Source organism: Physeter macrocephalus, chromosome 5, assembly GCF_002837175.3.
Source record: "Physeter macrocephalus isolate SW-GA chromosome 5, ASM283717v5, whole genome shotgun sequence".
In the NCBI taxonomy this organism is placed as follows: domain Eukaryota; kingdom Metazoa; phylum Chordata; class Mammalia; order Artiodactyla; family Physeteridae; genus Physeter; species Physeter macrocephalus.
Window position 1 is genome coordinate 28,298,122 of NC_041218.1, and position 15,787 is coordinate 28,313,908.

The following is a 15,787-nucleotide window of genomic DNA, read 5'->3' on the forward strand; positions in this document are numbered from 1 at the left end:
CACTCTAGTAAGGACTTAAATCTTTTAAAACAGACAAAAGGGATTGAAATGCTTAAGATTTCATTGTATAAGAATGATACCAAGACAAAAATGTTATTTTTGAAATCTAAAATTCAAAAAAAAAAAATTCAATTGAAAGAATTTCTTAAGCCCAGTGTTGCACAAACTACAAAATTTGGGAGACCTTCTTAACATCTTCCTCTCATTTTTGCCTAATATCTATTTCAAGTTATTTCAGTTGTACCTCGTATATTTCTTTCCAATCACTTCCTTTCTAACATTTCCATCGCCCTCAACTATCTTGCCATTTTCTAATCTCAACCTGGCTGATTTTTTTTGTAAAAAATAAAATGTGACTATAACTCTGGTGCCTAACACCCATCATTACTCATAGGATAAAGGCCAGCACCTTTAGGATGGTCTACAGAGCTCTTTTCTGTCTGGCTTCAGTCCTCTCCATTCCAGCCACCCTGGCCTTCTTTCCAGGGTTTAGAACAAACCAAATTCCTTCTTGCCTCAGGGTCTTCAAATATGTTCCTCCTTCTGCCTGAAATACTATATAATAAATATATATATTTATTACCTATAAATATATAAAGTATTTCTTAGTGAAATTATCAAACATATTCATATTAATAATACATGTCTAATCATATTTCGACTATGGCACCACCCACCTTACCTCCACCGCAGATAACTTTGAAGCAAATCCCCGCCATGTAATGAAAAACTCTTTTTAAATCACAATTATCCTCAAGATCTCTGCTCAAGCACCACCTGTTTCCCCCATTCCTCTGCCATCTAGGTCATACTGCCTGGTCATATGGTCTCATTGTACCCAGCGCTTCTACTTTAAGAAATCATTTCAGTATGTAATTATATATTTATGTGTATGGTTTTTGTATTAGTGTCTATCTTCATCCTATACTTCATGTCCCATGAGGGAGAAATGGTGTCTTTTTTGCTCATCATTCTACCTCCTCTACTTATCAGTGTGCCTGGCTCAGAGCGAATTCTTAATAAATATCCATTTATTAAGCTGTGGGGATTTTCATAATAGAACCCTGCCCATTGCTGCCTTCTTAGCATTCTTCGTGGTCTTTTAAATCAAAAGATTTCCTGCATATAGCCCCTGCCCTGTGATACTTTAGTCTCTCCAAATAGAGACTTCTATCCTCTCTTTGATTTCTTCTGAAGCACTTGATCAGGTATTATTTTACCAACAGGTGCAGTTGGTCCTATTTTCAAAATGAATGTGCAGGCAAAACTTATAATTAATATTTATCTTCTCGATCTTTTTAATAATCATTAGCTATTTCTTTTACATCATAATACTGTTTTCTCCCCACTAAATACAAAACAACATTGTCACAGAAAGCAGTCTGTGGGAAGGTGCCATCCACATAAATGTTTATTATGTATTGTTGTATAACCAACACTATGGTCAAGTGAATGGAAAAATATTTCATTGAAAGGCTGATAGATTATCTTAATGAAAATGGTTTTCAACAGCATTACTTGATTTTAGTTTCTTAATTTTAATTTTTAATTTTAAATCACACAGACATAAGTTTTGCTGTATTTTATTTACATAAACCCCAATATTATTTAGAGTTTCTATTTCAGTATGAGAAAAAAATATATATTAAGAAAAATTAAGAAAGTTAAATTCTGGGAAATTTTTGAGAAGGTGAAAATGTCCCCACAAATCTGGTATCACATATTTCTTAGAGTTATTTTATAACTTTTTAAGATAGCAGTATATTTTGATATTTTATTGACAGAAAATTTTAGCCTAAATGTATAAGTTCTTAATAACTGGTCACTAGGTTTTGCTATTTTGCAATATAATGTTATATAGGATTCTGTTTATCTGTACTTCATAATGACTACTAATCTAGTCAAAGTCTTCTGCAAAATTACAGCATCAGCTTGGATTAAGAGATGTAATGATTGGGACTTTCCTGGTGACACAGTGGTTAAGACTCTGTGCTCCCAGTGCAGGGGGCCCAGGCTTGATCCCTGGTCATGGAACTAGATCCCACATGCATGCCACAACTAAGAGTTCGCATACCACAACTAAGGAGCCGGCAAGTTGCATCTAAGGAGCCCGCAAACCGCAAGTAAGGAGCCCATGAACCTCAACTAAGACCCAGCGCAACCAAATAAATAAATAAATATTTAAAAAGAAAGAGATGTAATGATGGTGTAATTCAGAAGATGACACTGTTCAAAGGAAGAGAAAATTATGAGCAATTGCTAGGAAAGCAAATCTATAAAATTAAATATGTCCCCAAATCATAGCAGTAAATTTTTTATTTGAGATTTTCATGTGGTTATGTGATGAGGACTTGGTTCCTGTCTTGGATACACCCATATGTTGGTATTATCAACCTTCATGACTCCAAATATTTCCTTTCATGAACACATTTTCCCTTGTCACCTTGTCACCTCCACTGCAATGGCTTCTATTCCTTTGGCATAAGATTGTTCATCTTAAAAATAAAAGATCCAGGGGCTTCCCTGGTGGCGCAGGGGTTGAGAATCCGCCTGCCGATGCAGGGGACACGGGTTCGTGCCCCGCTCCGGGAAGATCCCACATGCCGCGGAGCGGCTGGGCCCGTGAGCCATGGCCGCTGAGCCTGCGCGTCCGGAGCCTGTGCTCCGCAATGGGAGAGGCCACAACAGTGAGAGGCTCGCGAACCACTAAATAAATAAAAGATCCTATAACCAATTTTAAGCACTCTATTAAATCTGTTTATAAGTGATAATTAATTGGGATATGAAATATTACTTCTCCTAACTGCATCTCCCTGAATCAGAAATACATTATATAATTAGCATGTCTTAAATTACTTTTCCCTCACTAGGTAAATAAACTTACTAGAGAAAATTATTGAGTTAATTCCTCTACAGTTCTTTAGCATTTGAAAGGAAGTGCTTACATGCAATGTCATTTCTAATTTCCATCAAATTGGATGTTTCAAAGGACTTTTAAAGACTATTATTGACTTTGGTAGAAATTGATACTGTATATAATTCAACTGCTTCATTTGTCATATGTGGTATGTGCAAAGTGGCTATTTTTCAGAAAATGTCAGTTGAAATGAGAATTTCAATTATTTTTTTCACCTATAGTTGGGAACTAAATCTGGGGCAAAGATGCTTCAATAATCTGTGATATATGAAAAATAAGTTATGCAAAGATTCTGATTATACTTATACTGACATCTTTACAGCATAAGACTTTTTAGAGATTAAACTGTAACCTAGTCTTTTAACCACATGTGTAATAGATATATTTTAGCGTTCAAGTATCTGACCAAATTAAATTAAAGATACAGCACCATCTTATGGATATTTCTATATCTGTAAAATTTGTAAATATAAAAATCTTTTTGAGTTTGGGAATAGAAAAGCTTTATCAGTAAAAAAAAATGTAGGAGGAGACTATTTTACTGTAACAAGGAAAAATTTTGCAATATTGAGTAACTTGAAAGTGTATGTGTGCATGCATGTATGATTGTGTGTGTTTGTGATGGCAAGGTAAATAAAGAGATTTGTAATTCTTTTTTCCCTTCAAAATTAAGAATTTGAAGAAGACAAATAAACAACAGTTATTACAATACAAATTCATAACTTTGCGAAATAAGACATGTAGCTCAGAATACTGTCAGTCTCTAAATGACTCTGGGACATCACCGATTATCACCTTGCAAAGAAGTGTTCTTATAAGACATGAACCACACTTTCTAGAAAGTGATGAGAAATTTAGGTATGATAATAAACCTATTTAACTATCTGCTGATACTATAGAACTGGTAATCAAGTCTCCTTATATTTATCTAGCATTTAAATGTTTTCATAAGTGATTTATGCCCATTATTGTGTTCTAATTTTAGGTACAGATATTTTTGAATAAACACTTCTTAATAATCCTTCTTATTATTTTAATATGAAACACATAGCCAATTTAAGGAGATTATAGAAAAATTGATGAAAAAAACTCCGCAATTAATTATTAAGGTGTAGTTACATGGGTATGGTTCATATCCTTCATGCTTAGCTCACTTTAGTTACCATATATAGACCTGAGGCTCTACATGATTTACCCAGTTTATATGGTGTAAAATTATCCCACTTCTAACCAAAGCACAGATTCAGTAGTTCTTAACATTTTAGGGTCTTGAACTCCATGATAAAAGCTTTGGAACCTCTCTTTTTAAAAAAGTCCATAGATACAATACATTTTGCACCTAATTTTAGGGGCTTCTGGACTCCCTGGAGCTCATCCATGCTCTATGATTTTATATAGTATTCTCCTTATTTTAACATTTATTTCCTTAGGATGTGATTTTGACAAGTAAAAGCCAGGAGCTTTATCACAAAAATGCAAGGTCTTCTTGTGGTAGAAGCGATCCATAATTTTTACACACACACACACACACACACACACACACACTCCTATTTGGCTTTAACTCATGTTCTCCCACAACTAAATTATATTAAAAGACCAGTGTAAATAAAAGGGTTCTTATTAGTTTATTTTTATACAGATTTTATTTTCATGTTATTTACAGTGAGATGTAAAAATATGACATTGAGTACAAACAATATAGAATTTTTGGCTTTATCCTCACAGAATACTACAGGTTCTAATAATGTCCTATTATGAATAGTTTTCTATATCATATAGACTTGAGTCTAAATTTCTAAATTTTGTTTCAAATGTAAACTTGTAACTGATTTAATAAAATTAAGTTATTCCGGGATGTCCATATTAATAGAAAAAATACAACATAAAGTTGAAAAATTCTAAGCATACCATATACATATTTTTAAGTTTACTTCTGAGATTTGGATAGGTATTCTATAGCTTAATAAGAAATCCAGGGAAATTTAATAGATTTATAATAGTAGCATTATGTTTAAATGCAGATCCAAGACACTATATTAGATGTTAACTTAATTTTTCGTGTTATCAAATGCAGAATTATCATAATGTAAAAATTATTTTATTGATACTCTAGAACACTTGCTAATTTAATAAAATGCTTTAAGTTGTAAGAGCAGATTCCATAAAAATTATGAAAAATTTAGATATCTGATCATTTAAAACGGTAATGAAAATATTTCAACCACCTATACCTTTAACTGTAATACGATCCATGGGATGGATATATCTGCTCTACAGTAGTGTAATACTTACTTTGTCCTTAAATTGGGAGGAAAGTAAAACAATGAATTCGCCCCGCCCCAATCGGCACCCCGCCCCCACCCTGAAGTCCGAGGAGGCGCAGGGGGGCTCTAGTCGCCGGGCTACTCTGCGGACCACGTACTGTGCTACCACCTCGCGCTCCTTCGCAGCTGCCCCAGCTCAGGGCCAGGGCCACGTGGCGCCGCCCAGGGACCCCGGGTCATCCTGCGTGTGGGAGGGGGTCCTCAGGAAGCAGGGGCCTGCGGGTCCCGAGGTGCGGTGGGGGAGGTGGGTGCCGTGCGGGCACTAGCTGGTGGGTCGGGCGAGGAGGCCACCATCTTCAGGGTGAGGGTCGTGCGGCAAGGCGCGGCCCTGGAGGAGGGAGAGGCGGCGGGGATCGGGGAGGAGTTGGGGCTGCTGCTGGTGGAAGACATCATGCAAGTGGTGGAGGCGGGGGCGGAGGAATAGCAGGAGGGGGTGCAGGCGGAGGAGCGGGAGGAGAAGCCCCAGGAGCAGGGGCAGGAAGAGCCAGGGCCAGGACCCAGGACCCACAACCGCCCGGCCCCTGCTGCAGGCGCTGGCGGCCCTGCAGTTAGAGCTGAGCACTCTGAACGCCGAAGCCAGCAGGGCCTACACTTGGCTCAAGCGCATGATCGGTCAGACGCGGAAGCCTCACTTGGATGGAAGAAGGGCCATCATCTGGGGCATCCCTGGCTTCTAGGCCAGAGCCATCATGAACCAACCCCAGATGTCGGCCATGATCAGTTACCAAGATGAGGACATGCTTAGCTACATGATCAGTTTGGAGGTACAGGAATTGGGCCATCCCAGGCACCGCGGCAAGTTGATGTTTTTCTTTCGGAACAACTCCTACTTCTGGAATGACGTGATCATTAAGGAGTATCACCTTAGCATCGCTGGATATAGGGTGCCTCGTTCCACTCCAGTTCAGTGGTTCTGGGATTATGAACAAGGTGCCCCCAGCCGCAGGCAGGACACCACCAGCCTTAACTTCCTCACCTGGTTGTCTGACCACAACTGCCCAGGGTCTAACAGGATTGCTGAGATCATCGGCAAGGGCCTGTGGCCCAATCCTCTGCACTACTACCCCAGGGAGGAAGGCCCCACCGGGACAGACCCGTAGATGAAGGCACTGGGGGAGCCTCAGAGTTTGGCCAAATAGCACAAGAGGCAGGAGGCGTCTACAGATGCCGGGGACGGGTGGATGTATCTACCTACGCGGTTCTGGTGCCCAGGGGAGAAACAAGGAAAGGATGGCTAGTGAAGGTTCCAGAGACCACGGCCCCATGTGCCGGGAATGACACCTAGAGATACATAAACAAGTTAACAAGGGAAAAAAAAAAAAAAAAAAGAATTAGTGATGCAATGGTAAAATTAGAGACCTAACCTTGAAAACTAGGGATTCTCAAAATGTGGTCCTCAAACCCCTGGTTGGGGGTGTTCCCTGAGACCCTATCAGGGAGGTCTGTGAGGTTGAAACTATTTTTATAGGAATACTAAGATCTCTTCTTTGTCTTTTTCACTCTGTTGATATTGCATAGATGGTGCAGTAACAATGGTGGATTCATGCTGAAGCTTTAGCATGAATCAAGGCAATGGCACCAAAATCACTAGTAATCATTGTGTTCACAGGCACACACTCACAGAAAAAAATAAGCCAGAATATTTCTGATTAAGCAGTAAAAAATATTTATTTTTAAAAATCTCAACCCTTGGGTACACATTTAAAAAATAATGTGAAGTGAAATGGGAAGTATACATAAAACACTTCTGCTGCATAACGAAGCACAATGATTGGAGAACTGTCTGAGTTGCAAGCTGAACTGTCTGCTTTTTCATAGAACACCATTTTTACTTGAGAGAGCAACTCGACAAATTATAGTTACTCATACTTAGATATTTGGCAGACATTTTCTCAAATGTGAGTGAAGTGAGCTTGTCACTTTATGGAAAACAACTGACAGTTTTGTTGTGCCAGTGATAAATTCAAGCTTTCAGGTGAAAATTAGAATTTTGTAAAACGTTATCTGCCAAAGTAAACGATAGTTTTCCAGTACTTAATGACTTTTTTGATGAAATTATTGACAAATGTAATTTGTTGGATACTATATAATAAAATAAAATGTGTCAACTTTTGGACAATCTACATTACCCAATGAACCAGTGTTTTCCAAATGACCAATGAATGACATTATGATATCATGCATCAGTAAAAGATCCATTCAAAGTTCAAGATAGACTAATGGATTTTTTAAAATCACAGAGTAAGAAAAATTTACTGTTGTGGTTATAGATTCCACATTGCAACTAACCTTAAAGAAACTACCACTCATTGAGTTTTGGTTTAATATCAAAGAAGAATATCCATAATTATGTGAAAGCCTATTAAAATACTCCTTCCTTTTTCAACCACATATCTATGTAAGGTTGGATTTTCTTCATCTGTTTCAAACTAAACAATGTATTGCAACAGACTGAAGTAGAAGCAGGTATGAGAATGTAGAAGCACATGAATTCTACTAAGCCAGACATTAAAGAGATTTGTATAGTGTAAAATAGTACAACTCTTCCCACTCAACTTTTTCTTTGTATATGTTTATGAAAAAAACATATATAACATGTTATATAATAGGTTATTATTAAATGAATTAATAGTCATTTCTAAATTTCCTTAGTTTTATCTTTCTAATATTAGAAATACTAATAAATATAACCCACATAACCTAGAGAACTTTGAGGTCCTTAATAAGTTTTAAGAGGGTAAATAGGCCCTGAGAACAAGTGTGTTAATCACTGTTACAGACCAGGGTAATAGTAAATAATTAATAAAGACATATCTTCATTTTCCCCACTTAATATCATTTGACTATCCCTTATAATTTTCTCTGATAAAAACTCTATTTCAATTTAATTTCAGTTTACTTTTCTATTTCAGTTTAATTTTCTTGAGCATTATTGTTGAAATGGTCTAGGCTTTTTTTTTCTTTTTCTTTTTTTTTTTTTTTTAATAGGAGTAGAATTCTCATCTCTTGAGACGTTGGTTGAATTCTTGGTTAATCAATGCAATGCTCTCTTTACAGTATCCTAGTATAGTGCTTAATATAAACTAGGCACTCAATAAATGTTATTGACTGGCAGAACATGTGTTAAACAACAAAGTCAATAAAAGTGCAAAACAACTGTGAAAGCTAGAGGGAAAAAACTCCATTTACTGCTTTATCCATTTATGAGCATAATTAGTAGATTTTAATCCATTCCCACAAAAAGCGCAGTTTGTGTCTCTATTACCATTTAAAACACAAACAAGTTCTTGTAGGTTAAGTACCTTCTCTCTAGGACACCATAATTATCATCACATGTATTGTACATCTTGAATTAAGGCAAGACTTTTCTTATGAAATTTTAGGCTCAGAGGTCACAGTATGTTTTTACCTTTCTTTACTCCCTGTACTTTACAACAAACTCATTTCCATTACCTTCTCCAAATTTCTTACAAAATGGAAATTAAAAAATGGAACTGTAATCAATCATTGATGAATGCTGACAGATTGAATAGGAACAGGAGGAAAGTAGCTTCTTATTGTGGGCTCAAACCATCTTATAAAAATTATGAAGTCTTTAAGACTTTAATAAAACACCTTAATGTATTTGGGAGTTCTTTTAGGCTGGCTGTTTCAAGGCAAATAATTTAGAAATACAAGTTATGGGGCTTCCCTGGTGGCGCAGTGGTTGCGCGTCCGCCTGCCGATGCAGGGGAACCGGGTTCGCGCCCCGGTCTGGGAGGATCCCGCGTGCCGCGGAGCGGCTGGGCCCGTGGGCCATGGCCGCTGGGCCTGCGCGTCCGGAGCCTGTGCTCCGCAACGGGAGAGGCCGCGGCGGAGGGAGGCCCGCATACCACAAAAAAAAAAAAAAAAAAAAAAAAAAAAAAGAAATACAAGTTATAAGCTATGTAAAAATCAATAAATAAATGCATTGAACCATTTACTAGTTTATCTACAATTTATTTCTATAGTTCTACAGTTAAAAGTGAGCTACATAATAAAACAATTACAATAACAATAAAATACTTGGCATTAACTGAGAATTTACTCTATACCAGACAATCTTTTAGTACTTGAATGCATTATTTTATTTAATCTTCACAACAAACCTTTGACTGTAGCTTGTGTGGGTATCAGTGTGGATTACTCATTTTTCTGGTCAATTTGTGCTGATCATCTGCATATATTTTTACCCTTTATCTGTAAAAGGTGGGGTCACAGAATGATTCTTTCTAGGATTCAAATTCTAACTTGAGAGGTGAAAAAGAAAAAGCTGAGCAAAGTAAGGAGAGGGATTTAAATAAGGTTGCCAGGAGGATTATTGCCTCATAAGATATAAATACTCATCTTAAAGTTTCAAAAAATTGGTTTTTATCTTACTTTTGCAAATGCATACCCTTTTATTAGCTGGGCTTGTAAGTTGACATTTTTCTCATACATGTTTGCAAAACTGGCCCTTCCATTTGACCTGAAAAAGATTCCTGTCTTTGTTGTTATATAATTTTAGCTATAACTACAAAAAATAATAGACTCCCAAAACACTTAAGGGATATTTTGTGAATGTTTTTCTCTATGACCACAAGAGCATATATTACCATAACTTCTTATTTTGCTCATGTTTGTTTCATATACGTCCCCTCAGCGACTGAATTCTGCTGTTTTTTATCTACTCAGAATAGTGCATAGCCTAGAGTGGGTGCCCCCAAAAATGTCTGTTCAATGAAAGAATGATTTCATCTGTGACTTGAAAGAGTTAATACCTTCCTTTCCTGTCAAATGCACAAATCAATTCTCAACCAGAAAACAGACCACCTATAGCTATTCAGGTCACACACCTGTTTCCTTAAATATCATTGCCAAAACACATTTTATAGTCTATTTTATTATTGTGCATCCACGTTTCCCTAGCATTAGAGGTGTGTTATTAAAAAGCAGTATAACTTCAATTTGTTTTTATGCTCACCTTGACGAAAATAAAAATGAATCACTGAATAAATTCAAGTGTATTTTATGTATCTTTGAAGTGGTACAAACCAACCATAGTCTTATGTTGGGCATCATTTACTCAATTATCCCAGAGCATCACCTGAAGTTATAATTACCTGGAAAGGTAATATTTAAGGTAGACATTTGGCAAGAACGTTAGTATAAGCACAAAGTTGAAAATGTTAATTAATAATTTTTAGGGCACAGTCAATGTTTAATGATCGGGTTTTCCTTTCAGATTCCTTTTCTTCAAACCATCTCTTTTTGGAGAAGAGGAAGGGAGGGCTCCTCAGAGACACATCATTGGCCCTCTTCTAGGTCTGAAACATGTTTTATGGACTTCATTATCCATATCTGTTTGTAGCTTCAACTACCACCAATATGCTGATGATTCCTTTATCCAGATGTGAGTTAACAGGTTTGCATTTCCAAATGGGTCTAGGAGCACTCTGATAAGCTCCTCAAAACTTGATGTTTCTCTGTAGCTACATGTCCTCTAGAAGTTCATATTTCATCTTTTCTCAGTCAAGTTACCCTATCCTGGGAATCCTATTCTACCCTTGATCCTCTTCTTCAGCTCCTCGTATATATTCTATAATTCCATTGTCCACCTCTTAAGCTTTCTTCCCCCACTCCCACCCCTTGTCCCCATCTTAAATTCAAGCCCTCATTGCTTCTCTCCCAGGTTTCCTTAGTAATCTCATTGGTATCTTGCATCTGGTTTCACTGCCCTTACATTGCTTCAGACTGACTCTTCAGAGTTATAGGTCGCCTTCTGTTGTACCTTACTTAAACCTTTATGTGTACACCCATTTTCTTCAGGACATAGTTTAAATTCCAAAGCATGGCATACAAGGCCATGGACACCTGCCCACTGTGCTTTCTGCTCAAGGCTGAATTTGACTCTGTTCTCTAGCCTCATCTTCCCCATCTTCATATGTAGCCTTTATTTCAGGCATGCCAAGTTTACTTGCAGTTCTCCAAATGTGGCAAACAATTTCATACCTTTGCAAATGTGGTTCCTCTGGTCTATAGTGCCCTCACCCAAACAGCTATGAATCATTCTTCAAAACATATGTCAAGCATCCTGGAAGCCTTCTCTTACTCTATCTTGAATAAGCTACTTTTTCTCTGTATAACCATTATCTCCCAGGTTATTAGACGAATCATCAGATTGCAATACCAATATTTATTTTCTGGGTTTTTTTTAATAAGTGTTTTTCTCATCTGTCATTCTTTAACCTGTAATCTTCTAAAGGACAGAGACTGTATCTTGTTCTTCTAAATATACCCTGAATAATTTTAACAATGTTAGTTTCTTAACCAATGTATGTTTAACTAATGAAATACTTAAACATTCTCTTTGTTGTTTTGGATATTTCTTTAATTTATGCCCCTTAACCATTTTCATCTTTATAGAGAAAACACTTGTATGTATTATTCTACAAATTGTTAGATGTTTTCCAGTGGGATTTCCAAGGCTTGGAGAATCTTTGATAGCCATTTTTTAATAGGAAGAGAATAATAAGCTATCACATCAAGCAATTTTAATTAATTAATAAAGGAAGCTGAAAAGGTACTTTTCCTTGGCAAGAAAAGAAAGGGCAATAAAGCTGCTGTATATAAATTATACGTTTATGTGCCTAGGAATTAAATTCTTATTTTAGGTATCAGTTTAATAAACATCATACATTTAATATACTGATTTATAATCTAAAAAATTGTAATAGTAAAAGCTACTATTTGGAACTAGAGAGGATTCAGTGCGTTGCGTCCTTGTTCTATTAGCTGTTCCTTCTGTAGGAAAGAGGATTCCCTAAGTCTCAGGTTCCTTATCTGTACAATGGAACTAAAAATAAATGGGATAATGTATGTAAAGGGCTTAGTGCAGTACCGGGTACAAAGCATGTTAATGGTAATCATCATCATTATCATCATCATTACCTGTCTCAAAAGTTTACTTTGGTGACATTATTCGACAAGCACATTTACAAAACTTTGCAAAATGTAGACTGCTATGTATATAGCATTAGATACTATAACTTAAATGAATAAGCTTGTTATTTGTGGTTTACCTTGCCAAAAATTGAAAAATATTGCCTTTAAATACATCAGTTTTTTAGATTTGTGTTCCTTGGCAGTTGGAGATCAGCCAGCAGTCACGCCCTCAGTGAACACCTTTCATCACTGTGGGCACCTTTAAGGATTGATAAATAGGCAAGTTTCCCCAGGCGTAAATGCTTCTTTGTCTTTCTATATCTTGGGAGACTATGAGTAAATGCAGAAGGAAAGCCTCCCTCATGTGTACCTAACTGCGGAAGTGGCTTGAAAAAGCTACAGCTGCTATTTGGCCACGGGGTAGACGAGCTCAGAGCCGGTAGTCTTACCTGCCGGCTGATATTTGCACTGAGCTTCCATCGCCTCCCTGCCAGTTTGGCCACTGCACACTGCACCTTATGTTGAATGCACTATTTTCCCTATTTCCTCCTTTGTCCGGATTAAGAATACCGGAAAAACCACAGAAAGAAACTCCTAGGTGGTTCTGGCTTTGGGACTGAGAAATCTGCGCAGATAAAACAGGCTTCGGATGCAGCTACGAGACGCCCACTTGAGGCCGGAACCAATAGTGACCAAGTGTGTGTCCCAGGGCGCTGCGGGCTCGTCTAAACGCTAACAGTGCTGGACACCGGGCGTGTGCTCAAAAATTTGCTTAATAATTGTCTACACTGCACAACATGTCTTGAGTCAACCGCATCCCAACCCAGAACATAATCAAGCTACGTGTGAGCTGAAACAGAGTGCCATTTCGCAGATGTAAAACCGGTCTCACTCATGCATCTACAGGAATAAAGACAGTTTAAAAAGAAAGCCTCATGTATTGTTTTGTTTTTGCTTTTCTTTTCAAGAATGGTCCTCTGACTTTTACAATTTGGACTTCAGCATAGCGTCAAACAGCAGCAGAGCAGAGCGAGAGACTTTTTAAAGTCTCTTTTCCACGTTATTTGGCGGCAAACGGCTCTGGCCCCACTTTTCCGTGCTGGGGTTCAACCCTGGGTATCAAATTCGGGCTGGAGACGCACGTTCTGGCTGTTCAGCTCACCCGGGGAAGTGGAGGGGGCCAGCTCTCCTGCCCCCCGTCCGCCTGTCCCTCAGGAAGCTTGCGGGAGAAAAGGGGATAGGTGGTGGTGGTGGTGGTGTCACGGCAGTCCAGGCATCCCGGGAAGGCGCACACAGAGCCACTGCTCTCAGCGCTCCGCATCTTTGCAAACTACGCGCCCGATACGCGGGCACTCGGCCAGGGTCGCGGCGGCGGCGGCGGCGGCGCGCGCACGCGCACTCCGCGACCCCGCGCCCGCTCCTCAACCTTCCATTCCACGTGTTGCTTGTTGTAGGCGCCACAGGTTCCCCACCTGCGCTCGGCCGGCGGACTTTGGAGGACTACGGGGCTGGCGGGCCAGCTGAGCAGTTCACCAGGCGCTCGGGCTCACCCCCGACGCTAACTCCGCCTATTTAATCCCGGCGGCTCCCCAGCCGCCCCGCTCCCAGTCCTCCTCCTGGTTCCTGCCCGCCCCTTTCGCCCTGGTGGTAGGAAACGCTCCTGGGTCTAACTCGACGTGTCCGGAAAGCCTCGGCCAGTTTCCCTTTCGTTCTGCGGCCGCTGCTGCCCGCCGTGCGGCTCCCGCAGACCCGCGGGCGCAGCGGCAGGGGGTGAGGCGCCTGGGGCCCGCGGGCCGAGCGGCGGGGTGCCCCGAGCACTATGCTGGACCCGTCTTCCAGCGAAGAGGAGTCGGACGAGGGGCTGGAAGAGGAGAGCCGCGATGTGCTGGTGGCAGCCGGCGGCTCGCAGCGAGCGCCTCCGGCCCCGGCTCGGGAAGGGCGGCGGGACGCGGCGGGGCGCGCGGGCGGCGGCGGCGGCGCAGCCAGACCCGTGAGCCCGAGCCCCTCGGTGCTCAGCGAGGGACGAGACGAGCCCGAACGGCTGCTGGATGAGGAGCAGGAGCGGAGGATCCGCCTGCAGCTCTACGTCTTCGTGGTGAGATGCATCGCGTACCCCTTCAACGCCAAGCAGCCCACCGACATGGCCCGGAGGCAGCAGAAGGTGAGTTGCCGGCAGGACCGGGCGTCTCCAGCCCCACTTCTTCCTCCCTGGGCTTTTCTCCCGGGAGAGCTCTGGGGCGCCTGCCCGCTGTCCTCCTGCAGGACACTGTATTTTTGTTAGTCTTGGAGGGCAAGGGAATCTTTGGAGGGAGGACGGTGCTTTAGCCCGCTGTGTATCAGGTTGCAATGGACGCATCTTCTCCCCCGCGGTTGGCAGAAGCTGTCAGCTTGGTCGAGACCGACCCGACAGCCCGGCCGTGCGGCCATTGCACCCGGCCGGCTCAGAACGCAGCTCCCATCAACTTTAATTTCGAAGGGTAGTGGAGCATTCCTGTCCGCTTGGCCTTCCTGGAGCTGGGCTTTACCGTGGGTCTTAATGAGTGTGGAATCTGAACACTTCTGATAGCTAGAGAGATGTCTTTTCTGGGGAGAAGGTGTAGAAATGTTCTACAAAACAAAGCTAACTGGACAAGTTTCCTGTACTGCTGTGTAACTAGGACATCAGATCCTAAGGAGGGAAGGTGTGCAGCTTTGGAGAGTTGCTGTGGGTTAGTAATTACCGGTCTCGGCAGGCCTAAGGAAACACGCTCTTGATGAAAAATAAAGGATTGGTTCATAACCACTTCATCACGAAAGCGCTTTTGTCCCCATCCCCAAAGAGCTAAAGAGTTTCAGGTGAAATGTCTGCCAACTTTAGTTTTAAAACAAGACCCCAGGGTCTAATAGTCTGTAGCAGACAAAAGGGATGACTCAAAATTGCCCGAATTGGGTGAATGTTTTCGTTAGAAACTAAGAAATCTTAATAGAATGTTGAACCTAGACGATTCACCAGAAATCTGCACTAGCCCACTTAGTTTGGGACAGGATGTGGAGACCCAGAGAGATTGTATTGTAATTTGTCCAAAGCATACCTAGTTGCACGGATGTTTGTTAGTTTTCTGAACCATTAACTTCAGAATGTGAGGCATTTCTTAGAAATTTGGAGCACTTCTGAATTGACTTATGAGAAACTTGGTAGTTCAGAGTAAATGCAGTCTTCCCATCACCCTCCCACCCCCATTTACCCAACCTCTTACAACAGGCCTAAACCAAGCAGCTGTTTTGAATTGCTCCTTGGGCGTACTTAGGGGTTGATTCTCTACAGTTGGTGGTTAATTACACAGATCCTTCAAACGCCTAACCCTCTAGGTAAGTCAGTCACAGAATGCTAGAGCTGGAAAAGACCTTGGGATCCAGGCAGGCCCTTCATTTTGGAGGAGAGAAGGATTTCTGAGTAACATTTTCTATTCCCTAACCAATTGGGATGATAGAAGTCACTATTTGTGAGGTCAGTTTTGAGTGCCCTGTGGAGTTTTTGTGAGCCTTCCATTCTGTTCCTAGGTGAGTACCACACTGTGTTATCCTTTGCTTGCATTGGGTTGCATTACAGTCACCCAGTGCTGCC

At 40.5% G+C, this 15,787-nt stretch overlaps 1 protein-coding gene across 14 annotated transcripts in view; it reads left to right on the forward strand.

The window, feature by feature from the left end:
- The first annotated feature begins 13,599 nt into the window (after positions 1 to 13,599).
- Positions 13,600 to 15,787, forward strand: part of CADPS2 (calcium dependent secretion activator 2) — a 552,734-nt gene continuing 550,546 nt past the window's right edge. For 13 of the 14 annotated variants that reach the window (XM_028489806.2, XM_055084855.1, XM_028489809.2 and 10 more), the window contains exon 1: positions 13,600 to 14,344. In XM_028489806.2, the coding sequence (XP_028345607.1) occupies positions 14,003 to 14,344 (342 nt within the window). In that variant the 5' untranslated portion in view covers positions 13,600 to 14,002. The remainder of the gene's footprint in view (positions 14,345 to 15,787) is intronic. The other variant, XM_055084862.1, reaches the window with a different exon arrangement.